This window comes from Entelurus aequoreus, linkage group LG24 (assembly GCF_033978785.1).
Source record: "Entelurus aequoreus isolate RoL-2023_Sb linkage group LG24, RoL_Eaeq_v1.1, whole genome shotgun sequence".
In the NCBI taxonomy this organism is placed as follows: domain Eukaryota; kingdom Metazoa; phylum Chordata; class Actinopteri; order Syngnathiformes; family Syngnathidae; genus Entelurus; species Entelurus aequoreus.
Window position 1 is genome coordinate 34,489,617 of NC_084754.1, and position 27,885 is coordinate 34,517,501.

General features: G+C 38.7%; 1 protein-coding gene across 2 annotated transcripts; it reads right to left on the reverse strand.

The window, feature by feature from the left end:
• Positions 1–27,820, reverse strand: tph1a (tryptophan hydroxylase 1 (tryptophan 5-monooxygenase) a). Of its 2 annotated transcripts, XM_062036011.1 has the most exons (13): positions 27,738–27,820; positions 27,398–27,507; positions 12,774–12,849; positions 8,540–8,671; positions 8,245–8,428; positions 8,077–8,177; positions 7,932–7,999; positions 5,629–5,825; positions 5,419–5,554; positions 5,221–5,347; positions 5,052–5,147; positions 631–764; positions 1–556 (listed from the first exon to the last, which is right to left on the reverse strand). In XM_062036011.1, exons 2-13 carry the CDS (start codon positions 27,409–27,411, stop codon positions 382–384), a joined length of 1,440 nt encoding a protein of 479 aa, XP_061891995.1. In that variant the 5' UTR covers positions 27,412–27,507; positions 27,738–27,820; the 3' UTR covers positions 1–381. The 2 variants fall into 2 exon arrangements, with proteins under 2 accessions (XP_061891995.1, XP_061891996.1); XM_062036012.1 differs by lacking the exons at positions 12,774–12,849; positions 27,398–27,507; positions 27,738–27,820 and adding an exon at positions 12,030–12,725.
• Positions 27,821–27,885: the final 65 nt, after the last annotated feature.

Consider the following 27,885-nt stretch of genomic DNA (forward strand, 5'->3'; position numbering starts at 1 on the left):
GAAAGGAGCAAGTTATATTCACACAAACAATACAACGGTAAATCACTGAAATGTGGAAGTTTAAATTGGATATTAAAAGAAAAAATACAAAAAAGTAAGGTCATCATATACAACAGCAGCAAAGGGGATTTTTTTGGTACACAAGCACACAGGCAGTTTGCAGGATATAAGCCAATTAAGTGAAAACAGTATGCTCTTTGGGTTTGTGCAGTTCACTGATATCATAGCAATCTGTATTAGCCATGTGCCATGCAAAGGGGGTAAACACCAGGTTTTGCCTGTGCACAATTATTGAAAAGACAAACGGGTGATACACAAGCAGCATCTATACAGCAGTTTGGAGGAGGACACACAGACTGACTGCAAGTGGACTTTGGCCGCTCAGACCCCCAGCTGCTTGTTGAGGCGGCTCAGAGCATCGCCTACAATGTCCAGCTCATGTCGGAGCTCCTCTACCACGCTGTTGATGCTCGGAGTGTCTTTAAGCACGTCCACACTCTGCGTGTAGGGATTGTATCGCACTGTGAAGGGACGCTTGATGGTCTTGGCAAACTCCCTGAAATAAGATTGTATTCATTATATATGTATATCAGTATATTAATAACATCATTGAAATGCAACCAAGCTTACCTCATTTTGACTTTGGCCTCCTCAAAGCTATCTGACACAAAGTAAACATCCTGAAAGGTTGTAATGATGCATTCTTGTTTGGATGTTACTTTGGGGTCAAAGGGCATTATCCTTGCTTTACCAGAGAGTGCATGCTGCAAGACAGAACAGTATAGTGCAGCACCTTTTATTCAATCTGATCTATGTGGCTCACAAATTAAAAATGATTCATTGTATTACAGGCCTTTTGTTTACTCTAAAGGCATATTATATCTACAGTACTTAATGTAATTATACATTTGTGAATGTATGTGAAAATCCATCCGAGCAACACACATCCTAATATATACAATATTATGAATGATTATGACCATTGGTAGTAGCAGTATAGGGTTGTTTCTAAACATTTGGTACTAAACTGAAGCTGAGCAAACCTAATTGTTCAACATTTTCAGAATTGTTGTAGAAGCTTTTAGCATGCAGTTTTACTTTCTTTGTCTATAATCGTGACCAAAACTGGTTATAACCACGACTTAACAAGTTGTATCTGTCGGTGAAATATGACATCAAGTTTGGACACACCTTCTCCCTATTTAATGCGTTTTCTTTATTTCCATGACTATTTACATTGTAGAATGTCATTGAAGGCATCAAAACATTGAATGAACAAACTAGCAAATCCTCCAAAAAGCAAAGAGCATTTTGTCCTCTCTGAGCCCTGTCCATCCTTGAGGATGAATTCTCCTTGTTGCCTTCAGGGCGACGTTAAAGTTCAAGTTAAAGTACCACTGATAGTCACACACACACTAGGTGTGGTGAAATTACCCTCTGCATTTGACCCATCGCCTTGTTCTACCCCCTGGGAGGTGAGGGGAGCAGTGAGCAGCAGCGGTGGCCGCGCTCGGGAATCATTTTACTATGCGTAAAACAAATCGCTTTTCCAAATCATTTGTTACCTCTACACTTAGACTTTTAAATTCTTCAGAGGGTTGTATTGTTCTACAGTTTATGTATTTATTGACTATTTATTTATTGTGGGCCATGTGTAGGCTTTACGACCCACGACAACCTGCTGCTCAAAATGAATTGCCCCTTGAGGTATTAATAACGTTCTTTGAATTGAATTTGAATTGATGTTCTACACTTTAATGTACTGTAATTAAGATGTGTCAAACATTTTTTTTGGTGATCAAAAATAAATACTTTGATGTCTGCTTTTCACCTTGACTTACGATTTCAAAGCAAGTTATCCATCAATCCATCAAAATATAATCATCAAAAAGAGTTGTGTAACAAGGCTAAAACAAGTTTGACAACCATGATTTATAAGGACATATACGTATACTGTACATATACATCAACATACACACTAAAAAATGTTGGGTTAAAAAATAACCCAATTTTAACCCAACTGCTGGTTCAGAAAAGGACAAACCCCTTATTTGAGTTATTTTAACTCAACAGTTTGGGTTAATTTTTTCAACCCAACCTAAAAAGTTGATTTATGATCATTTAATGTTGGGTTATTCCCCACCAAACTATTGGGTTGAATTGTTTAACCCAAAAGTTGAGTTATGCTAACTCAATGTTGGGTGATTGTAAATAATGTTAATAAAATTCCCTTAAAAAAAAAAGTGACTTTTTAATAAAAAAAGCCTTTTACCCAAAAATGCGTTACTCGTTGACAATCAACCCCAAAAATGGTTCATCATTTTGAAAACCCAGAAACGGAGTTAAATTAATACCCTTATAACCCAAAAAATGGATTGCTCTTCATAAAAATAACTCCAAAATTTAACCCAACACTAGCAACTCATAAATTGGGTTATCAATATAACCCTGTATTTTTTAGTGTGTACCTATACAAATTGCAGCATTTCAAGCATAAACAGGACTAAATGAAGTAAAAATATCAATACTACAGTATCAAAGCGTGCTGTTTAGTACCATGTCCACATATCATACATATACAAATCGTCTTTTGCTGAAATATCAATGTTTACAAGTAACATGTAATATAAAGACAATATAACATACATCCATAAACGTGGATGCATATGCAAAAGTGCAATATATTTATCTATTTATTTATATCTGCACCTTATTGCTTTTTTATCCTGCACTACCATGAGCTAATGCAACGAAATGTCATTCTTATCTGTACTGTAAAGTTCAAATTTGAATGACAATAAAAAGGAAGTCTAAGTCTAAATCTAAGTCTAAGTCAATTATTTGCAATTCCAAGCCTGATAGCTGAACCAAAACCGCGATAGCATGTAGTGGTAGCAAAAAAGGTGGTACTTATTTACAAAAAATGTTTGAGAAGCATTGCAGTGAAGCAGACTACTGAACATTACAGAGAAGAGGGGCATTCCCAAGAGAGAATTGATTAAATTGGTGCAAATCCAGGCAATGGGATCCAGGATTTTTTTTATTTGAACTTATGTCACTGACAAGTTGGCTTTTTTCAATATTTTACCATAGTAAACATTCGAAATAAAAATGCATGAACCTTTTTTTTTGTCCTGTCCAGCTACTCAGGCAAATCATATACCGTAGTTGATGTAGATGCCCGTATCGGCTGCACAAATTGACTTTACAAAAGAGAAGTGTGAGATACTTCTCTTGTTGCCGTATTTGTATTTGACTTTATTCAATGGATTTATATTATTTTTTGGTGCAGCCGGACCAAAGCAGGAGGGGATAGAAAGAGAAAAAAAGGAAGACAGAGGGGGAAAATGCGGGGACAAGAGAGGGATAAGACAGAGAGACAAAAACAACAATAGCAAACACAACAATAACAACAACAACAATAGAACAACATCAGCAAATAGGATATGTACAAATAGGATGGTAAAAGTAATAGCAAAGAAGCAGTTAGTGAAATAAATATTAATAACACAGAAATGACAATGAACATTATTACACTACAAATGGAGCAATACAAATACCAATAGAAATAGCACTATTGATAATGAATAATAACAATAATTACCTCTATTATCAACAATACAATTGTTTCAAATGCAACAACATATAAATGTAATGATAACTTGAAATGCAAAAGAAAGCAGATAAATGGAGAGGAAGAAAGAGAAGCCAACTATATTAACCTTGTAGATTGTTATAGTAACAATAGGTTAAGCTTTGTCAGTGTGCCATGTGTTACTCAGTTTCCCCTAGGGCAACAACATTAATATATGTTTGATGAAATGGGATTATATGCATGAGTATATGTACTTGTATATGTACAGAGAATGTATATGCATGCACCTTCATGATTAAATCAGGAATGAGGAAGGTCTCCATGGATGTTTACACTATAATGCAGATCCAAATAAGGATTGCCGGGGCTTAAGAAAAAGCCATTTGTGTTTAAAAAAAATAGTTTTCACTCGGGCTGTCCAAAAAGGTTACCTCATGTGATATATCACAAATAATGATCACTCTACTCATGTGTATACGCAGATTAATCATGCAATTTCCATTGACTGTATGCTGCTATGGATGATTAGCTAGAAGGCGGCGCGGGTTGTATATTATATATTAAAGTATATTAAACCTGCTCAGTGGCCTTGTGGTTAGAGTGTCCGCTCTGAGACTGGACGTTCGTGAGGTCAAACCCCGGCCGAGTCATACCAAAGACTATAAAAATGGGAGCCATTACCTCCCTGCTTGGCACTCAGCATCAAGGGTTGGAATTGGGGCTTAAATCACCAAAATGATTCCCGAGCACGGCCATCGCTGCTGCTCACTGCTCCCCTCACCTCTCAGGGGGTGAACATGGGGATGGGAAAATTGCAGAGGATAATTTCACCACATGTGGTGTGTGTGTGACTATCAGTGGTACTTTAAGTTGAACTCTATGGTCAGTGATCAGGAAAGCAAAGATGAGAGAGAGGACTAATGTGATCGCTGGAAAAAATGGCTTCAAAATACACCCAGATGGGACTTTAGATAAAAATGTTGAGCAAATAAATGTGATACATTTAAAAAAATGTTCCTGCATGACATTACAATACAATTGCATTTGGGTCCAAATATTGGGCTCTTTTTATAATGATAAATGATAAATGGGTTATACTTGTATAGCGCTTTTCTACCTTCAAGGTACTCAAAGCGCTTTGACACTATTTCCACATTCACACACTGATGGAGGGAGCTGCCATGCAAGGCGCTACCAGCACCCATCAGGAGCAAGGGTGAAGTGTCTTGCCCAAGGACACAACGGACGTGACTAGGATGGTGGAAGGTGGGGATTGAACCCCAGTAACCAGCAACCCTCCGATTGCTGGCACGGCCACTCTACCAACCTCGCCACGCCGTCCCTGTTTAAGTTCATGTAAATTATGCAGGCGAGTAATAACATGTGATGAATCATGATGAATCCAAATTGAAAATAGTGATCAGTCTGATTTAAAAAAATAATCATTGGTTTTTACCTTAAGCTCACTGATGGATGACAGCAGTCCCGCCCCGTATGCTCGTAGTTGTCCTTCCTGTTTGCATAGGCCAAACTCCACAGTGAAGAAGTAGCACTAACAGACAAAAAGTGAGTTATAGAAACGTGAAAGCTTGCTTTAACTGAATTGCTTAAGTAGGGCAACTCACTGTGGCCAGTTTCTGAATAGAGTCGTCCGAAGCACCAAGTGAAGCCAGACCGATCTCCTGAGAAAACTGTGCAAAGCTGGGCTCTGCCAGCAGGGGGACGTGACCAAGCAGCTCATGGCATGTGTCCCTGGACAAAGGGCAGGCTTTACATCAATGAGGGCTTTCTTTTTCCTCACTTGCGTGCTGACTAATACTCACGGCTCAGGGGTGTACAAGGGGTCTGAGCTGTGTCGCACATACTGAGTGCAGTGGAAAACACGAAAGGCCAAACCGGCCAGGAAGTCACGAGGAGACAGGTAACCAGCCACAGGCCTTATGGTAAACCCGGTGCGTTCTAAAAAAGAATGAGTCTTTGTTTAGAGCTGAAAAAAACACAATGATGTCATTTCGGCTAGAAATGAAACCCACCCTTGAGGAAGCGAGAGACATCTTCCAGTTGAGGGATGTTGTCTTCTCGACATTCACAGTATTTAGACAGCAGAGGCAGGTTCTTTAGGTATTCCCTGCAGGCGTGTCTGGGGTACAACTTGTTGAGCTCCCTGTACACAACGCCCCATGTCTTCACTTCCTCCTCAGTGAACTCTATGCGAGGAATTGGCTCGCCACTGTAGAAAGAAAAGGAAAACCCCGTCAGTAACATGTAAACACTCAAAATTAAAATCAGAGATGGAAAGAGTATTAAAAACAATATTTACCACCACATTACAAAAGCTGAAAAACTAAACTAGTTGTCCCTTGCTTATCGCTATGTTATTCCCGACATGACAGCGATAAATACATTTCCGCAAAGTAGGAATAATGAACCCTAACGCCTGCTCAGTGGCCTTGTGGTTGGAGTTAGAGCACTACATGCTTCCATCTGTTGAAAAGCTCTGTGGAGATGATGATTTCATTTTCCAGCATGATCTGTCACCTGCCCACAGTGCCAAAACCACCAACAACTGGTGGACTGACCATGACATTACTGTCCTCCATTGGCCTGCCAACTCCCCTGACCTGAACCCCATAGAGAATTTGTGAGGTATTGTGAAGAAGAAGCTGAAAGCCAATAATGCAAATGAGCTAAAGGCCGCTATTGAAGCATCCTGGGCATCCATAACACCTCAGCGATGCCACAGGCTGATTGCCTCCATGCCACCTCAGCAATACCACAGGCTGATTGCCTCCATAACACATCAGCGATGCCACAGGCTGATTGCCTCCATGCCACGCCGCAGTGATGCAGTACTCTGTGCAAAAGGATTCCCAACCAAGTACTGAGTGCATTAATTGACATTTTCAAATGTTTGATTTAGTTGTGCTGTTATAAATCTTTTTTTTTTTACTTGGTCTGAGGAAATATTCTAATTTTTTTAGATATAATTTTTGAGTTTTCTTAAGCTGTATGCCATAATCAGCAATATTAAAATAATAAAAGGCTTGCAGTATTTCAGTTGATGTGTAATGAATCCAGATTGTATGACATTTTTGTTTTTTAATTGCATTACAGAAAATAAAGAACTTTATCACAATATTCAAATTTTCTGAGACAGTCCTGTATATATATATATGAAAACATATCCCCCCCAAAAATCTGTGACGTTGTGAAGCCGCAATATTTAAAGTGATGACTGGAGACTAATAATCTGAAATCAGGGGAGAAAAATCATACAAAATAAAAACTTCTTACCAAGCAACTTATATGTTGGACTAATATCCTTATCTAAAGTAATATTTAGATTTAAGCCTGAGATAAAACATTTAAGGGGCTTTTTGCAATCGTTATGCGACTCTCTAGAGGGCGTAGGTGTTGTAAGCATTATATCCTGCCCTCTTTCAGTTTGGAGCATGTAAACAACACCCCATGAAAAACACATTATGCGTATGTCTGTTGTCAGCTAATGATAGTGATTTGGCAAACTTCAGCTACTAACATGAACAATCATTGAATGTATAGTCTGTCAGAACAACAACTTGACTGCAAATTGTTTGTTACTTTTGTGTAAGAGACAGCAGTGAGTGACAAGCCTGAACGCCAGACAAATTCTTCGGGCAGACGAGCATTTGTTTTTCAATATAATTAGTATTAGTGAAAAATATAGACATGTAAAAAAATATGTATGTTCTGTTAAACAACTAACGATAAGCTTGCCGATGGTGTTCTTTGGATTGAAAAATGTAACTTTGAGCAAGTTGCAAACAGCCCCTTTAAATTATGCAAAAGCCATCAGAACAAGAAATTTATAAATTGGTCAAACAAAAAGTGCACCATTCTGTAATGTTTTCAGCTGCTTTGTTTCCTAATCCGTAACGACTAACATGAGCTGAATACAGATTATTGCATCATGTTTGCATATATTTTGTTTTGAAATGACAAATCAAGGTGACAAGCAAATAATGAAGTTTTGATAACAAAACAGAGCTTGGAATATCCTTTTGCGTGATCAGATAATATTTAAGTTTAGAAGATGTGCCATTGCATGTAGTACCATTTGTCTCTCAAAAGTGAAAGAACAAATATAAATATAGCAAGAAAAAAAGAAGAGCTTTATTGACGCACACATTATTCTTAGGCTATCGCGGGCCACAGAAAATGAGTGAGTTTGACACCTGTGCACGAAAGACAACATACAGAACTTATGCAAAAGTACAGATACTGATTCTAGAAAACAACTTTAAAAAAAAAGATGTGCAGTAACGCAAGTAAATATAAATCTGTTTAACAGGCTTACTGTTTGTAGGACATAGCAAGATCTGCAAAGTACTTTCTTCTTTTGCGGTAGACATTGTCCTTAAAGCCCTGATGAAGAAAAAATACATTACATGAGAACGCTTTGAATCAGAAAGTGTAAAATAGATGAATCTTTCCTTCCATACCGGATGATCAGCATCCAACTCCAAACCATACATCAGGACACGATTAGCACATTTGTCCAAGTCGGAAATTTTCTTTGGGAACCACAGTACATTATGCATATCTGGGAAGAGATTCAGAATTAGGATGGCGGTCTTATGGGTCCTTAAACGCTTCATGGATCCATCTACCTTCCTCCTGCAAACAGGAGTTATCTGGAGGCTCCATGTCCACCACGTTCACATGCTTTCGCAGCAGCTGGATGATTTCATTGAGTTGTTCGTGGTTGCTGTCGCAGTCCACAAAGATTTCAAACTCGGAGTTGCGCCTTTTTGATTTCCTGGACTCAATATGCACCAGGTTGACATGGTTTTCCTGCAACAGAATACACTGGTCAGGATACCTCAAATGTATAATTAGCTTCCATATTGTGGGAAATAGTCACAAACAAAGTACATTTGCAAGTAGTATAAAACATGTCCATACTTGGAAGAGTTTAAGCGCCTTTACGAGTCCTCCCACTTCATTCTTGAGGGAAAAGATAATTGTTGCTCTGCCTTTCTCTGTTGAATTCTTCTCGGTGTTTTCTTCGATTTTGGTGAAGGTTGATTTGTTTATCTGAAAGCAGTAATTATTGACAGGTGCAATAAGTGAACGCAGCACATCTGCTTGACGAGCCTGCGAGAAGATATCCGACTTGAAGCACTTGTTTTACCACAGTTACGGTAGACCTGCATGACTTACTTACAGGTATAAATATGCTGCTAATGTTATCTAAATATAAGAGCTGTCAAAAACAATGAGTTCAGTCATCACAAACAATTGCACTAATCATGTATATACGGTATGTGCATTAATCACACTATTTATTTTGACTGTACATGCTCCTTTACCTTAATCAAAGGCAGCGCTTGTTATACGATTAGTGATCAGGTCAGTGCATACGCCAGTGCAAAGATGAAAGAGTAGAGCAGGGGTCCCCAAAATCCGGCCCGCGGGAAGTCCCAGGTTTAAAAAAAACCCAAAACTTTTTTTTTGTATTATTATTTTTTAGAATCTGTCCTTTCTAATCCTTTTTCTACCGCTTGTTACTCTCGTTGTCTCCTAGCCACTCAGGCAAATCATATGGTCTAAAAATGTATTTTCCCATCGATGACGTGACATCATCTGCGGCAAGTGCGCTTTCTTTCAGTCAATTAGTGCGCGAGGAATATATATATATATATATATATATATATATATATATATATATATATATATATATATATATATATATATATATATATATATATATATATATATATATACAGCCCAACCTCCGGCCAAATTGTTTCAACCCAATGCGGCCCCCGAGTCAAAAAGTTTGAGGAACCCTGGAGTAGAGTGTGCTCACTGGAAAATTTTACTCCAAAATATACCCTATTATGGTACTTTAGATAAAACTAACAGTTGTATAAATTTTTTTTTTTTTTTTATTATAATTTTTAAAAATCTGTCCTTTTTAATCGCCCAGGCAAATCATATTGTCTAAAAGTGCATTTTCCCATCGATAACGTGACATCATCCCGCTCTGAATATATATATATATATATATATATATATATATATATATATATATATATATATATATATATATATATATATATATATATATATATATATAAATATATGTATATATATATACATATCAATCAATAATCAATCGTTTACTTATATAGCCCTAAATCACGAGTGTCTCAAAGGGCTGCACAAGCCACAACGACATCCTCGGCTCAGATCCCACATCAGGGCAAGGAAAACTCAACCCAATGGGACAATGAGAAACCTTTGAGTGGACCGCAGATGTGGGGATCCCCCCTGGGCGACCGGTGCAATGGACGTCGAGTGGATCTAGCATAATATTGTGAAAGTCCAGTCCATAGTGGGGCCAGCAGGATACCATCCCAAGCGGCGACAGGTCAGCAGTGCAGAGATGTCCCCAACCGATGCACAGACGAGCGGTCCACCCCGGGTCCCGACTTTGGACACCCAGCGCTTCATCCGTGGCCACCGAACCTATTTGGAGGTGTACCGAACGAGTTTCTAAGCTAAAGTCTTAACAAGCTGCTTTGCTTCTTCTGCCTCTGTCTCAGCACCCAGCATTGTCCCACCCACACAACCATCTGATTGGTACACACCCAGCATTGTCCCACCCACACAACCATCTGATTGGTTACACAAAAAGCAGTAACAGCCAATCAGCAGTGCGTATTTAGAGTGCATGTAGTCAGCGCTTCAGCGTCAAGCAGATAGGTGTTTAGCAGGTAAGCATCAGGCAGCGGACTCTCCCCAAATGATAATAAACACCTCCCAGTCAACTACTAGTAACATCACTATGAGCCCGTTGACCTTCTAGAAACTTAAACTGCAGCTCAGCTCGCTCGCGGTCCTGGCTTGAGGTGAAAGCTAATTAGCTTTTAGCGTAACGTTAGCGCATTTTGCGGTGTGTGTGTGCAGTCTCTCCTATTGCTAGTGTAATAATTTTTCAGCTATAGTTACATGAATCATTAGTAATGTAGCAGCCTAGTTTTGAATGGCAGGGTCCCTGCTATCACATGTTGATAAAAATATAACATTTACATAATAAAAATCAACTACAGGCTTCCCAAATGCTGTAATAAATGAAGCATGATGAGTTGACTTGAAACTGTTTAATGTTGCAATTTTTATATGTAGAAGAAAAGTTTTGTCATTTTATTTAATCTGAGCATCAATTTGAGGCAGTTTAATGTTGATTAATGTGGGCAGAATTATTATAGTGTTCCCAATGTTAAAAGAATAAAGCCATTGTTTACAAATTTGGTAAATAAATACCCAAAAAATGTATATTTTGTCGTTTTCTTACTGTACTGAAAATGAACCGAACCGTGACCTCTGAACCGAGGTACGTACCGAACCAAAATTTTTGTGTACCGTTACACCCCCTAATATATATATAAATATATATATATACTGGTATATACACACACATATATACAGCCCGGCCCCCGGCGAAATTGTTTTAACCCAATGCGGCCCCCCGAGTCAAAAAGTTTGGGGACCCCTGAAATAAATGAAGTAAATTCAATTAAAACACTTCTTGTATGACATTCTAACAATAAAATTGCATTTTGTGTCCAAATATTTGGCTCTGTTTTCAAGTTGTTTTAAATCATGCTGGTGAGTAAGAACTCGTGATTAATCATCCATCCACTTATTTTCTACCGCTTGTCCCTCTCGGGTGTGGGGGGCTGGAGCCTATCCTGCAGTTCACCCTGGACAAATCTAAATCCAAATTCAAAACTTGGAGTAATCTGATTTAAAAAAAATATTAATTTGACAGCACTACTACATATGTGCAACACGACTATAATTTTGTACTTACTTGCTTAAAAATGATACAGCTTATAGTGGAGTCTTGTTTATTAGGGGTGTGTTTTCACCCCTTCCCCCTATGTTTTGAGAAGGAAAGAGTGCTTGACTCAAACATATGATGCCTTCCTTTGGAGGGAACTCTATCTTAAAAACAGGTAATAACGCCAAATCACAACTGGTAATCACATAAAACCATCTTGCCACCAAAATATCCAATGAAGGGAACATGCATCACCACATGAAGCTCTCTCACACAATACTGTCATAATCCTTTGTGTGTATTCTAAAAGCAAACAATATGCGTAGCTTGTTAACGGGGGATTAGTATGTCAATGCTAACACAGAGATTAGCGTCACGAGACTTTCACCATGGATAGTGGCCTTACATTGACGCACGCGCATGAAAGGGAAAACACACAATAATCCCGCTCAAGAAAGCTATTATTTATAGCATCACAGAAAAACTCTGTTTGAATTAAATGCAGGGTTAGGATCATAAAAAGGATAAATACAAAATACTCCAAAAGTTATTTTTTTCCATCAATAATGAACACTTTTTTCCACAAGAATGGTCAGTCCCTACCATGTTTCGCCTCTCAAACGTACCACCGACAGCCCGTGAGAGCAGTTTTCGGTGGATCCGTGTCAGCAGAGCCCCTGAAAGCATCACTCAATCAAGTCGCCTGGGGGTCAACTCTTCTACGGCTCGATTTAACGATGATGAACTCGTCTCTTTTTCCTTGGAATGGACTTACAACAATCCCATTTAGAGCCCAGGAAAGCCTATTGTTATACCTCCCCATGCACTGTGAGCTTAGACTTTAGCAGGCAGCTCACATTTTAACCCTTAGTATTAAATAGTATCTCACTTTTTTTCCCCCCTAAATCCACTTTTTAGTGAGATATATTAAGAACTCATTCGTAAAATCTAATCCAAATACTAAAATGTACATTCACATAGTAAAAAGCTTTTAAAGTTTGGAAGTTGCACTAATTTCCCAGTGATCAATGCTACATGCACTATAAACAATGTCATTGTATTTATTGCATTTTTACAGTATCAATCAAAGTTTATTTATATAGCCCTCAATCACAAGTGTCTCAAAGGGCTGCACAAGCCACAACGACACAATGTACAGTAACCTATTGTAAGGTTACAGTACATTTTGATTACAATATTTTACTGTGGAATAATACTGTACAATCCTGGTATATTTTTACAGTGTGGTTTCATAAAAATGTAAACTAAGTTTAATAAATGAGATGATGTAGCATAGATCCTTCATCTTGCCTCTTCTTCTTATGTGAAAGTAGTCAATATTCTTACCTCGTTGTTAAGTAGTTTGTCTTCAAAGCCAATGTTGATAGAGTCAAAAGATCTTCCCCTTCGAGGTCCATCGATCCTGTTGGAGTACATTTTAAAGTGCAGCCTAAAGCCTACAGTATATACCTGGTTAATATTGCCGGTGGATTATCTTTTAGGCAAGCGCCTCTACACAAAGTGGGCTGTCTGACCCTGAGAAGCAGAACACTAGGCTATTTAACGACACAGAGAAAGAGGAGGGGTTTTAGGAGAGCAATAATCGGAGAGACAGCAGCAAATGAGAAAAGGGGAGCATCACTCACGTAATTTGGGTGGGAAAAAAACTCTCTCTTTCCATCTTTTTTAAAAAAAAATTTTAAAGTCGGGTTTGCAACCAATCGGAAAGTCAGATTTAGGTGATTGGACAAAAAGTGATAAATGTTGGAGAATTATTGTCATTTGACAAAGAAAACATGTTAATGATGCACTTGTTTTTAATTTCTCTGTCAACATTGCTGTGGTTGGTTGACACCTTAAGACTTTAAGAGGAGGTGGAGGTTTAAAAGGATTTAAGCGTGGACCACCTGCCTGCATTGTTCCGTGATCCCAACATGCCCCCCTTTGAAAATCCATTGCTGTGCACTGTAAGCAGCCTCTGGGTTTGGGTGCACATGACACCTATAATCTGCGTGTTTTGCTTTATTTAACACCCTGAGCTGTTTAATAAGATCAAGACAATCAGGGAAAAAGGCCCAGCTTGCCTTTGTAAGCACAATTAACACGAGTGTGCAACCTAAGATACTTAAACACGGCCGCTTCCTATAGTGGAGGAAGACAAGAGGAGGACTTTAATGTGTGGTGCACATCATGCATGTGGCTGACGCACATGCTGCCTGTCTCAGGTGGTCCCGGCGTGTGTCCCCCGTGACAGAGACAGGTGCTCTACACAACTCAGGAAGCAGTGAAGCTGACTTCCTCCAGTCGGGAGCTGAACCCAGATCAGTTATAATGCACACAAAAGAATAGCTACGATGCAGACCTTGGCAACAACACTGTGCCCTTATTTTAGTCTATGGATAGCTAAGGAGCATTTCAACAGAATATGGAACAGCAACATGAATGTGTACACTTCCTACAGTAGACACACAGCCTTTGCTCATATGGGAAACAATTGTAGGAATACAAACAGGATATTATTAATTGTCTGCTCACGCAGCAATAAACATATTTTGTATGATTCAAAGGTTCATTTTAAACAGGTTATAACCTCATATGATGTGCTGTGTAATTTTGCAATAGAGACTATTAAACATGTTTATCTCAAACGGTAACACACAAAAGGGACAACAGTGTCAAAAACTATATAGTACTGTACCATTTTGCAATTCTTTAACTATTATTTATTAGTTGTTGTATAATTGCTTTCATACTGTGGTATTTGTACATTAAAATAGTATACTATATATAATAATGTAGAAAACCCAAAACCAGTGAAGTTGGCAAGTTGTGTAAATCGTAAATAAAAACAAAATACAATGATTTGAAAATCCTTTTCCAACATATATTCAATTGAATAGACTGCAAAGAAAAGATATTTAACGTTTCAACTGGTAAACTTTGTTATTTTTTGCAAATATTAGCTCATTTGGAATTTGATGCCTGCAAAATGTTTCTAAAAAGGTGGCACAAGTGGCAAAAAAGACTGAGAAAGTTGAGGAATGCCCATCAAACACTTATTTGGAACATCCCACAGGTGAACAGGCTAGTTGGGAACAGGTGGGTGCCATGATTGGGTATAAAAGCAGCTTCCGTGAAATGCTCAGTCATTCACAAACAAGGATGGGGCGAGGGTCACCACTTTGTCAACAAATGCGTGAGCAAATTGTCGAACAGTTTAAGAACAACATTTCTCAACCAGCTATTGCAAGGAATTTAGGGATTTCACCATCTACGGTCCGTAATATCATCAAAAGGGTCAGAGAATCTGGAGAAATAACTGCACGTAAGCAATGATATGACGGACCTTCGCTCCCTCAGGCTGTACTGCATCAACAAGCGACATCAGTGTGTAAAGGATATCACCACATGGGCTCAGGAACACTTTAGAAAACCCCTGTCAGTAACTACAGTTTGTCGCTACATCTGTAAGTGCAAGTTAAAACTCTACTATGCAAACCGAAAGCCATTTATCAACAACACCCAAAAACGCCGCCGGCTTCACTGGGCCCGAGCTCATCTAAGATGGACTGATACAAAGTGGAAAAGTGTTCTGTGGTCTGACGAGTCCACATTTCAAATTGTTTTTGGAAACAGTGGACGTCGTGTCCTCCGGAACAAAGAGGAAAAGAACCATGCGGATTGTTATAGGCGCAAAGTACAAAAGCCAGCATCTGTGATGGTATGGGGGTGTATTAGTGCCCAAGACATGAGTAACTTACACATCTGTGAAGGCACCATTAATGCTGAAAGGTACATACAGGTTTTGGAGCAATAATGTTGCCATCCAAGCAACGTTATCATGGACGCCCCTGCTTATTTCAGCAAGACAATGCCAAGTCACGTGTTACAACTGCGTGGCTTCATAGTAAAAGAGTGCGGGTACTAGACTGGCCTGCCTGTAGTCCAAACTTGTACATCAAGCAAGAATGGGAAAGAATTTCGCCTAAAAAGCTTCAAAAGGAAAGGCCATGTAACACAGTGGTAAAAATCCAGCTGTGCCAACTTGTTTGCAATGTGTTGCTGCCATTAAATTCTAAGTTAATAATTATTTGGAAAAGAAAATTTAAAGTTTCTTAGTTTGAACATTAAATATATTGTCTTTGCAGTCTATTCAATTAAATATAAGTTGAAAAGGATTTGCAAATCATTGCATTCTGTTTTTATTTATGATTTACACAACGTGCCAACTTCACTGGTTTTGGGTTTTGTAATAGGTAAAAATCTGTCATTACTAATATTAAATATTGTATACAGTATTACGCTATTTCTTTTTTTTTTTGCCTAATACAACTATATGTTACATGCTAATGTGACACCAATTACCATCCACTTGTTTGACACCTTTTGTTTGGGCTGTAAAACCATTTCAGGTGTTCAGTTGTTGGAGCAGTTACTTGGTTTTTCTTTTGTGTCTTGTGTTTTCTTTGTTACCTCCCCTTTGTTTTCTGTTGCATACTTAACCAATACCTGAGCCAGGCATAATTACCAGGGGGTGCTGCATGTGTGCGTAAATAACAGGCCTATTTAACACCTGTAAAGCAGGAAGGCGCTGGCTTATTACTCCTCATGGACTCATGACTTCGGATTCATGCTCTGGATTCTTCTTCTCGATCCAGTTCCTGTAAGACCTTTAGCCTTCCTGCCCTGTATCGCCTTCCTCCCGGCTCAGGTAGCCACTCTGTTCTCCATTATCATATTTTACCTGTTGCAGTATTTTTCGCGGTGCAATCTTTTGTTCTTTTTTTTAAATGCACCATAGTTTTTTGTTATCTACTTAAGTGTTGCTCCGGGGGTCTCCGTTGTGGTATTTTAGGCTTCATAATGCGCCACACATTTTCAATGGGAGACAGGTCTGGACTACAGGCAGGCCAGTCTAGTACCCGCACTCTTTTACTATGAAGCCACGTTGATGTAACACGTGGCTTGGCATTGTCTTGCTGAAATAAGCAGGGGCGTCCATGGTAACGTTGCTTGGATGGCAACATATGTTGCTCCAAAACCTGTATGTACCTTTCAGCATTAATGGTGCCTTCACAGATGTGTAAATTACCCATGTCTTGGGCACTAATACACCCCCATACCATCACAGATGCTGGCTTTTCAACTTTGCGCCTATAACAATCCGGATGGTTCTTTTCCTCTTTGTTCCGGAGGACACGACGTCCACAGTTTCCAAAAACAATTTGAAATGTGGACTCGTCAGACCACAGAACACTTTTCCACTTTGTATCAGTCCATCTTAGATGAGCTCAGGCCCAGCAAAGTCGACGGCGTTTCTGGGTGTTGTTGATAAACGGTTTTCGCCTTGCATAGGAGAGCTTTAACTTGCACTTACAGATGTAGCGACCAACTTTAGTTACTGACAGTGGGGTTCTGAAGTGTTCCTGAGCCCATGTGGTGATATCCTTTACACACTGATGTCGCTTGTTGATGCAGTACAGCCTGAGGGATCGAAGGTCACGGGCTTAGCTGCTTACGTGCAGTGATTTCTCCAGATTCTCTGAACCCTTTGATGATTTTACGGACCGTAGATGGTGAAATCCCTAAACTCCTTGCAATAGCTGCTTGAGAAAGGTTTTTCTTAAACTGTTCAACAATTTGCTCACGCATTTGTTGACAAAGTGGTGACCCTCGCCCCATCCTTGTTTGTGAATGACTGAGCATTTCATGGAATCTACTTTTATACCCAATCATGGCACCCACCTGTTCCCAATTTGCCTGTTCACCTGTGGGATGTTTCAAATAAGTGTTTGATGAGCATTCCTCAACTTTATCAGTATTTATTGCCACCTTTCCCAACTTCTTTGTCACGTGTTGCTGGCATCAAATTCTAAAGTTAATGATTATTTGCCAAAAAAAAAAAGTTTATCAGTTTGAACATCAAATATGTTGTCTTTGTAGCATATTCAACTGAATATGGGTTGAAAAGGATTTGCAAATCATTGTATTTCATTTATATTTACATCTAACACTATTTCCCAACTCATATGGAAACGGGGTTTGTATATACACACAAAAGCACGCACACACACACACAAGATGTGACAATCTGCTGTAGAAAATGTGTTTTTGGGTCCTATTTTTAGGAACACTAATACAAAAACTCACAATAATGTCTGATTGAATGCTAAAAACGTTATGACAGACCGCCTTAAAAAACGGAATGGAATTTAAAATTTTCTACTGAATGAGACACCCAGAAAGTACATGACAAAAATGTTGGATTTACGATATTAACTATGAACGATAAAACACGGAATATTGACAACATATGAACGTTGCTCCTCTTTTACTTCTCACACCCCTTCTTGATCGACATATTTTACAATCAAGCTAAACACAAAAAAAAAATGCCACAAACACGGCCAAGTATGAATGCGAAGGGTAAAAAAAAAAAACCCACTTACAATCTGATACATCTGATATAATATCACTTTTCTTGCAGAACTTTGTTGTGAAAATCTCCTTCCACGTCTGTCCCTGACACTGGCATTTCAGGCTAGCCGCTCTGGAAACACTCTGTGGAAACAAACCACACCCACACTGCTTGGTGCCTCGTCTGAGCTGCTGTGACTTACATTACCATTGTAACTAGTATATCATGCAAAAGCACAGAGTCCGACTAGAGATGTCCGATAATGGCTTTTTTGCCGATATTCCTATATTGTCCAACTCGTAATTACCGATTCCGATATCAACCGATACCGATATACAGTATACAGTTGTGGAATTAACACATTATTATGCCTAATTTTGTTGCGATGCCCCGCTGGATGCATTAAACAATGTAACAAGGTTTTCCAAAATAAGAGAACAACTTCAACTCAAGTTATGGAAAAAAGTGCCAACATGGCATTGCCATATTTATTATTGAAGTCACAAAGTGCATTATTTTTTTTAACACGCCTCAAAACAGCAGCTTGGAATTTGGGACATGCTCTCCCTGAGATAATCCTGATACCCACTACAACTATGGGAAATACTATACTTTGACTTTCACAAAGTGCATTATTTATTTTTTTTAACATGCCTCAAAACAACAGCTACAAAAACAATAAAGGCACACAGCTTCAGTCCAGAGTATACTAATAAAGTACACAATAACATAGTCCTCCTTTAGTGCAAGGCTGCCTGGTATACTGTATAACAGGAAATTATAAAATGGGCTCAATCTGCCCTGCTCTAACGTATTTGTATGAGTAACACAAATGTGCTGCAAGCTAGTGGTGAGTACTTGAAGTGGCCTAGCAGTCAGCCAGAGCTTCTGAAATGCTGCGTTGAGACAGGGCACCTCGTTAACTGCAAGCTGCAAAGTGTGCGCCATGCAGGGCAGACTAGCCACACCAAACTCAATCGTAGCTTTTGCCATATTGCGTGCGTTGTCCCTGACCACAACGTGGGCTTTCGCCCTGGGGTGTTTTTTGTTGTATTTTTGTTTTTTCTCGGCGGAGTCTTTAAGCGACAACTGTGTGGTATTACTTTTTTTCTGTGTTTGCTTTTCATCCATCTTCCGCTTGTATTCATGGTGTATCTCCTTATGATTCTTGAAGAGGTGGGAGATCTAATTGCTCGTATTAAAGGAAGACGTTTTGGTTCCTCCTCGCATAACCAACTTTTTGCAGTCATTGCAAATTGCCAGTTTTTTATCCATCAGACACACTTTAAAATAATCCCAAACCATAGACATGGTGTCGTTAGTCAGTCACCGAGGGAGCTCGCTTATTAGCCACGGCTACAGCACCGGCAACAACACACTCTTGTTGTTGTTATGCTACGCTCGCGGGGGTTTGATGAGGTCATCAAGAGTCGCCAGTAAACCTCTCATGCAGCAACTCCTGTGTTGTGTGTGGGAGAGGGGAGGGGCTGCTGACTGGGCGACGCAACGTCCGCATTTTACCGGATATGTACCGCTCCGTACAGCGGCGTTTTAAAAAGTCATTAATTTAACTTTTTGAAACCGATACCGATAATTTACGATATTACATTTTAATGCATTCATCGGCCGATATAATCGGCCGACCGATATTATCGTCCATCTCTAATTCCAACCATTGAAATACTTTGTATAGTTCAAGACTTACAGTCATTTGAAAACATCACTGCACATTATAATATAAGCTACAGTTTTAGTCTTAAAGATCTAAAAAAATTATTTGGGAATGTCCGGCTGGCTGAATTGAAAAGCTTAACGGGCCGCATGCGGCCCTCGGGCCTTAATTTGCCCAGGTCTGCTCTAGCGGATAGCGGATCCCAAGATGCAAAACACAGGCTGGAGTATAAAGAAAAAGTGTCATTATTGCTCAAGTGCAAGTTAAAGCTCTTCTATGCAAGGCGAAAACCGTTTATCAACAACACCCAGTCGACTTCGCTGGGCCTGAGCTCATCTAAGATGGACTTATACAAAGTGGAAAAGTGTTCTGTGGTCTGACGAGTCCACATTTCAAATTGTTTTTGGAAACTGTGGACGTCGTGTCCTCCGGAACAAAGAGGAAAAGAACCATCCGGATTGTTATAGGCGCAAAGTTGAAAAGCCAGCATCTGTGATGGTATGGGGGTGTATTAGTGCCCAAGACATGGGTAACTTACACATCTGTGAAGGCGCCATTAATGCTGAAAGGTACATACAGGTTTTGGAGCAACATATGTTGCCATCCAAGCAACGTTACCATGGACGCCCCTGCTTATTTCAGCAAGACAATGCCAAGCCACGTGTTACATCAACGTGGCTTCATAGTAAAAGAGTGCGGGTACTAGACTGGCCTGCCTGTAGTCCAGACCTGTCTCCCATTGAAAATGTGTGGCGCATTATGAAGCCTAAAATACCACAACGGAGACCCCCGGACTGTTGAACAACTTAAGCTGTACATCAAGCAAGAATGGGAAAGAATTCCACCTGAGAAGCTTCAAAAATGTGTCTCCTCAGTTCCCAAACGTTTACTGAGTGTTGTTAAAAGGAAAGGCCATGTAACACAGTGGTGAACATGCCCTTTCCCAACTACTTTGGCACGTGTTGCAGCCATGAAATTCTAAGTTAATTATTATTTGAAAAAAAAAAATTAAGTTTATGAGTTTAAACATCAAATATTTTGTCTTTGTAGTGCATTCAATTGAATATGGGTTGAAAAGGATTTGCAAATCATTGTATTCCGTTTATATTTACATCTAACACAATTTGCCAACTCATATGGAAACGGGGTTTGTATACACATAGATAGATATACCGGCTCCCAAACAATTTTTTTTTCTCTATATGTGGCCCCCCCGAGTCAAAATAATTGCCCAGGCCTGCGCTAGAGTATCACAAAGCGTGACTGTCAGAAAGTGTTTTAGTCTTATCTTATTCTGACGCAGTTTTGAGATGTTAGATTTCCTGTGCTCTTAATTTGGCGATCTCGTCTGAGACGTCATTTCCTGTTTGTAGCGTTTCTGCGTAATATGGGCTCTTGGGTGATTGTGTAAACAACATTGTGTGCGTTCCTGACTAAAATAACACACACACACACCCCACACACACCTATACTACAATTGTTCAACTTCATCATTAATGAGTGCCTGAAAGCCTCTCTGTGCCCTACTCTCTGACCGGAGTCCTTGTCCTAAGAAGATATCAGACCAGCATTCCGCATCCAGAGTAACCTACTCTAATTACAGTGACACTTTAATTACTAGAAATTATGCTTTTATTTGTATTTTTCAGCCTAATACAATTTTAACTAGATTATTTGAGTGCTAGTACACGTTTTCAAAGCATTTTCCTGCACTGTTGTATTTATAGCCGTTTGTCAGGGGTGTCCAAATATTTGTTACCCATAACTCATCCTTAATGTATTGTATTTATGTTGTATGAGAACAAAGTTGTAATGTTTAATGTCACTTACAGTACAGTGGCTATTATACAGTATATTGGAATGTGACTCTTACGACGACTCACAATTCGATTCTGATTCTTGGGTTGACTATTCGATTTAGGATCGATTCATGGATTTCTGCAATATATTATTTTGGCAATATAGTAAATACATTAACAGCACTACTGAAAATACATAAATGTTTAAAGACATAATACACTGTGAAGCAACCATTGTTAGGAATGTAATAAAGTGTTTTGTATCAACTAAATCCTGCAATAATTACACCATGTGACTAATGAATGGACTCAGACAATTGATACATAATTTTTCAATTATTGTGGTTTCCTTCCAGCAGCATGGCTTGAGTAATGATGCGCACAAACAGTAATGTTTGTGAAATGTAATTGTAATATAATAATAGTGGAATAGTACCTCAATTTAATTGTACATAAAGATCTAGTGCGAGTGTCCAGTATCGAGTTACATCCAAATATAAACACAGCATGTTTTCAAAGGAGCATATCTTCTGTTCCTATAATGATGTGACATGTTTGTGTTCTCTCCAACCTGTCATTCAGAGTATAATTAGCTTTAAGATCACTATAGGTCCAAAGCATGAATAAGGTGCCTCATTGTTGTTGCTTTTCTCATCTCCTGAAGGTTCTGCAGTGTTACCTTCACAAATGTAACTCATTAATAAACTGGGGTATATACTGTAGCTTGTGCTCATTTGATGCTCAACCACAGCCTAAAGACCCAATCAGAGCTGCTACCGATGTAGATTTTTCAATTCCTAAAGATGCCCTTTGCAGCCACGGGATGAGATCACCTCATACATTCATACATCTCAATACTGACAATAGCAAAATAGCCACCTCATTAGCCATAAGACCACTTTCATTACCAAGTATGAGAAACCTCACACCGCTTCAAACATGACTGTTCAAATTTTCACAATCACTGGATGCTAATTCCAGATTACCGGTTCTTTCTACAGACTTGTGTTGTGTTGCAGACTAGTCTGAGTGTGAGTCTGTCCCAGTTCTGTTCACTTTAATCAAGAAGGATTTACTCCCTGTCTGAGCATCAAGCTGCAGGAGATTTGGCTGGCTAATCTTACTCGGGGTGCTGTCCAACACTTGTATTAGACATTTAAATCACTCTACATGTCAGCCCTATAATACACCAATAATTCACCAACTGCAAGATCACAGCAGCTCTAAGATGCAACTGTCTTGCGGGTCAAAACTTTAAACAGGAGATTCTTTTTTTAATTGCACAGAGAATGCACTAAAATAAGAGTGAATGGTTTAAAAATGAGTTGAAATATGTTAGCAAACGCTTTCCTGCAGAATAATTTAAGGATCCTTGTGATTTAAGTTGCATTATGTATTTTATAAATAAGGGTCAAATGAGATATTCTTGTACATATGGAGATACAATTTGAGAATGATTTACAAATATATGCATTTTATTTATGTAGATAAAACTAGAAAATAATGCTCTAAATCGGGGGTCCCCAAACTACGGCCCGCGGGCCAGATACTTCCCGCCAGCGTCCAGAATCAGGCCCGCAGGAAATCCCAAATAAATATATATTTTTGTTTTAATTATTATTTTTAAAAATCTGTCGTTTCTAATTAATTTTCTACCGCTTGTCACTCTCGGGGTCTCCTAGCCACTCAGGCAAATCATATTGTCTAAAAATGCATTTTCCCATCAATGTGACATCATGTCGCTCGCGCCGTAGTGTCGGGCGAGCGCGCGGCAACTCTTTAAGTCAATTAGTGCGCGAGGAACATATATATATATACATATATATATACACATATACATATATATATATATATATATATATATATATATATATATATATATATATATATATATATATATATATATATATATATGTATATATATATAATATATATATATATATATATATATATATATATATATACATACATACACTACCGTTCAAAAGTTTGGGGTCACCCAAACAATTTTGTGGAATAGCCTTCATTTCTAAGAACAAGAATAGACTGTCGAGTTTCAGATGAAAGTTCTCTTTTTCTGGCCATTTTGAGCGTTTAATTGACCTCACAAATGTGATGCTCCAGAAACTCAATCTGCTCAAAGGAAGGTCAGTTTTGTAGCTTCTGTAACGAGCTAAACTGTTTTCAGATGTGTGAACATGATCGCACAAGGGTTTTCTAATCATCAATTAGCCTTCTGAGCCAATGAGCAAACACATTGTACCATTAGAACACTGGAGTGATAGTTGCTGGAAATGGGCCTCTATACACCTATGTAGATATTGCACCAAAAACCAGACATTTGCAGCTAGAATAGTCATTTACCACATTAGCAATGTATAGAGTGTATTTCTTTAAAGTTAAGACTAGTTTAAAGTTATCTTCATTGAAAAGTACAGTGCTTTTCCTTCAAATATAAGGACATTTCAATGTGACCCCAAACTTTTGAACGGTAGTGTATATATATACATACATACATATATATATGCATATACATATATATATATACATATCAGTGGCGTGCCGTCACTAGAGGCAGGGGAGGCAGGGCCTCACCTGCCATCATGGAAAGAAAAAAAAAAGAAAAAGAAAAAAAAATTAATTAAATTGTTATATGTATCCAGTGATTATACTAAAGTTATTTTCCATTTAACTTAACCAGTTTTAGATTATTTTTATTTTTATTTTCACATTTGCCGTTCAAATACTGAGAAGAGACGGTGCGGTGATCAGCAGCCAGTTGAGGCACTTGTGCCTCACCAGGGATTGCGACTCGGCTAACTGCTGGCCTGCTGTGCAGTGAGACCGTATTGCTATATGAATTATATTATACATTTCCATAGTTTAGTTAGCTGAGGTATATAATGTACAGTGTATTTTGTCAACAACTGCATGTGTGTAACGTATTTTTAGTGCGGAGCGATCATAAAACTGCTGCGGAGACACACTGTGAGAGGCTCGTCTCATAACCCCGCCTCCTGGTGCCAAGCAACTCCGCCGCAGAATGCACCGCCCGACGGGAGCACCACGGCCACACCAACCAAAGCCCACACCCAAACCCTCCACGTGCAAGACCGAATCCACCCAAAAAAAGTCACTTAACAAGAAGCCAAAAAGTGCAAAAACAACAATGCTCGCGCTGGAGGAGCCGCGAACGACCGCAGGGACACAACATTAGGTACACCTGCACTGCAGGTTCATATGTTTTTAAATTAGACTGTGATGATGCAGAGACAACAATACTCCATTTACAATTTGTGACCTGAATATTAACTGAGTATTAACGATATAATTATAAGTGCTAACGTTAAGGACCTATTTTTAGCGGTGCATTGTCACAGGAGCTCACTTCCTTATGCTGCCGTATTGACATCATGAGCTGGTGAGCTGCTTTTTCGCCCCGGGGTCTGTGAAAGTTTATTCTAGATTATAAATCGTACCTCTCATTATCTCTAGTACAATGATTTGACACAAACTTGCAAAGTTGGTACATTTTGACTGCCAACTTAGACCCGTAAATGGCAAAAAAATGACCCAAAAAGACGCTTTGACACCATTTTTCCACATTCACAGACTGATGGCAGGAGCTGCCATGCAAGGCGCTAACCACGACCCATAAGACCTGCACAATTTGATGCAATCCACTATTGAAGTGTATAAAAATCTGTGATTTTTTTAAACCAATAATGCCTATTTTTGAGAAAGATCAAAATGATAATCATCTTTTACATACTTGATATTTTGGTTACGCTACAACATGAAGGGAATTATATGTAAAAAAAACAAAAAAACAATCTATATTGACTTGTTCTCTTTAATTCTATGTTCAATTTAATTGGGCTTAAGAAATCTGAAAAGTATTACAGTTTTTGACTTGATGTACAGTCAAAGTTATCACCTCTGCTATAGGAAAGGATCAGTGTTCATTAGAATTTCCACAGTGAACCCGAGGTCTTCCAGAAGTGTTTCATGAATAGAATTTCGCTCTGTCACATGTTCCGGGGACTTTTGTTTGAACAGCTAACTAATGAGAGCAGTGAATGGTCTGCCTACGTGAACTTCCGCTGGACCATGCACCCGCTTTAATTAGCTTGAATTCTTTCCTTGCACAGCAAACAGTAGCATGTGCTACTTGGTGACAAACATCAGTGTATACACTCGTCAACACCTGCCACAGTGGAAACAACACACACACACACACACACACACATGCACACGTAGACACACACACACACACATGCACACGCAGACACACACACACACACACGCACACACACACACACACACACACACACACACACACACACACACACACACTCCAACGTCGCGTGAAAGATTATACAATTTATAAGAAGTTATTGCAAATGCTTTTTGCAAATGTGGTACCATGTTAAACCTCTGTAGTAATCAGGTATTCAGGACAGGAGTTATTTGTCTTGTGATGTTTTTTTCTAAGCATAGGGACCAAAGTGCAGCGTGCGAGCCATTTTCAGCTCACTGTTTTTTTTGGCCCTTGCCATATTGTAAAAATTAAAGAAATGCATAATTAATAAAATATATTATTAGATATTACACCAAAAACTGTTTTCTTTGTAGCCTATAACACAAAAGCTGTGATGTCTGTTTTGTTTAGGTTGCTTAGCATTTATTGACCTACTTGGGTTTTGTTTTAGCATCTTAAATGTCCAAAATGTATCAAACAGACCAGACCACAATTATCTTATAATTTTTGTTGGAAAACGCTTGGACACCCCTGGAATAAGCTATTTGGGCCAACATATATTACACCCTAAGCCAGGGGTCGGCAACCCAAAATGTTGAAAGAGCCATATTGGGACCAAAAATACAAAAACAAATCTGTCTGGAGCCGCAAAAAATTAAAAGCCATATTACATACAGATAGTGTATCATGAGATATAGATGTAATTAAGAGGACTTAAAGGAAACTAAATGAGCTCAAACATAGCTACAAATGAGGCATGATGATGCAATATGTACATATCGCTAGCCTAAATAGCATGTTAGCATCGATTAGCTTGCAGTCATTCAGTGACCAAATATGTCTGATTAGCACTCCACACAAGTCAATAACATCAACAAAACTCACCTTTGTGCGTTAATGCACAATGTTAAAAGTGTGGTGGACAAAATGAGACTGAAAAAGAAGTGGCATAAAACACGTCCTAGAAAGTCGGAGAAAGTTATACATGGAAACAAACTAAGGTGAGTTCAAGGACCGCCAAAATTAGTAGGACAAAACGGCGCTCGCCAAATACTCGAATCAGTGAAGCATGTTTAATATAAACAGTGTGATTTATAACAATTAGTGTCATGTTTGTCCTCCTACAGAAACCATAATAGCACAAAAAATTTATTTTTTTCCGCTCATCTTTTTCCATTTTTCATACATTTTTGAAAAAGCTCCAGAGAGCCACTAGGGCGGCGCTAAAGAGCCGCGGGTTGCCGACCCCTGCCCTAAGCAAATTAATACCGAAATCATTTTGGGTTGGTTAGTATTTATCTTAAAGCTCTCGTTAACTGTTATGTTTTATATTTTAATTTATAAATATTGCTTAGCTTTTTCCCAGTGCCTGCCTGTCTTGGGTATATGTTTGTAAGTGTATTATGCAATTTTTTTGTACCCCTTTTTTTTCCTACACTTTGCATGCCAACCATGCAAATATCTACATAGGTGTATAGAGGCCCATTTCCAGCAACTATCACTCCAGTGTTCTAATGGTACAATGTGTTTGCTCATTGGCTCAGAAGGCTAATTGATGATTAGAAAACCCTTGTGCAATCATGTTCACACATCTGAAAACAGTTTAGCTCGTTACAGAAGCTACAAAACTGACCTTCCTTTGAGCAGATTGAGTTTCTGGAGCATCACATTTGTGGGGTCAATTAAACGCTCAAAATGGCCAGAAAAAGAGAACTTTCATCTGAAACTCGACAGTCTATTCTTGTTCTTAGAAATGAAGGCTATTCCACAAAATTGTTTGGGTGACCCCAAACTTTTGAACGGTAGTGTATATATACATACTGTACTGGCTTCATGAAACCTTTTCACTTTCCAGTTAGTTAAACACCCCCACACAAGAAGTCGCAGACGTCAGGATGAGTTGGACCCGTTTTTATATGGCAGGTGTGAAACTATAACAAACAGATACAGTATAGGTGTATCAGTATACAATAATAATGCAGCAATTATTAATTAAAGCTTAACATAAATCATATGCTGTCTCATTACATTGATATGAGCCAAAATAATGCATTCAAAATAAGACTTGTAAATAGTTCCTTAAACATTAAATGAACTACTTAAATGTACTACTTTCTAACATATATTCCATCTAAACATCATTTTTTACTGCAATACTCACAGGGAATGCCTTTATGAACTCTAACACAGCTGCAGAACAGAACAACATGCCGTCTCCGTGGTCTGAATCACATTACATCATCATCTCTGCGCAGCATGGCCAGGACACTCACTTCCTGATTCTCTTAAAGAGCCAGTGCACACAATAC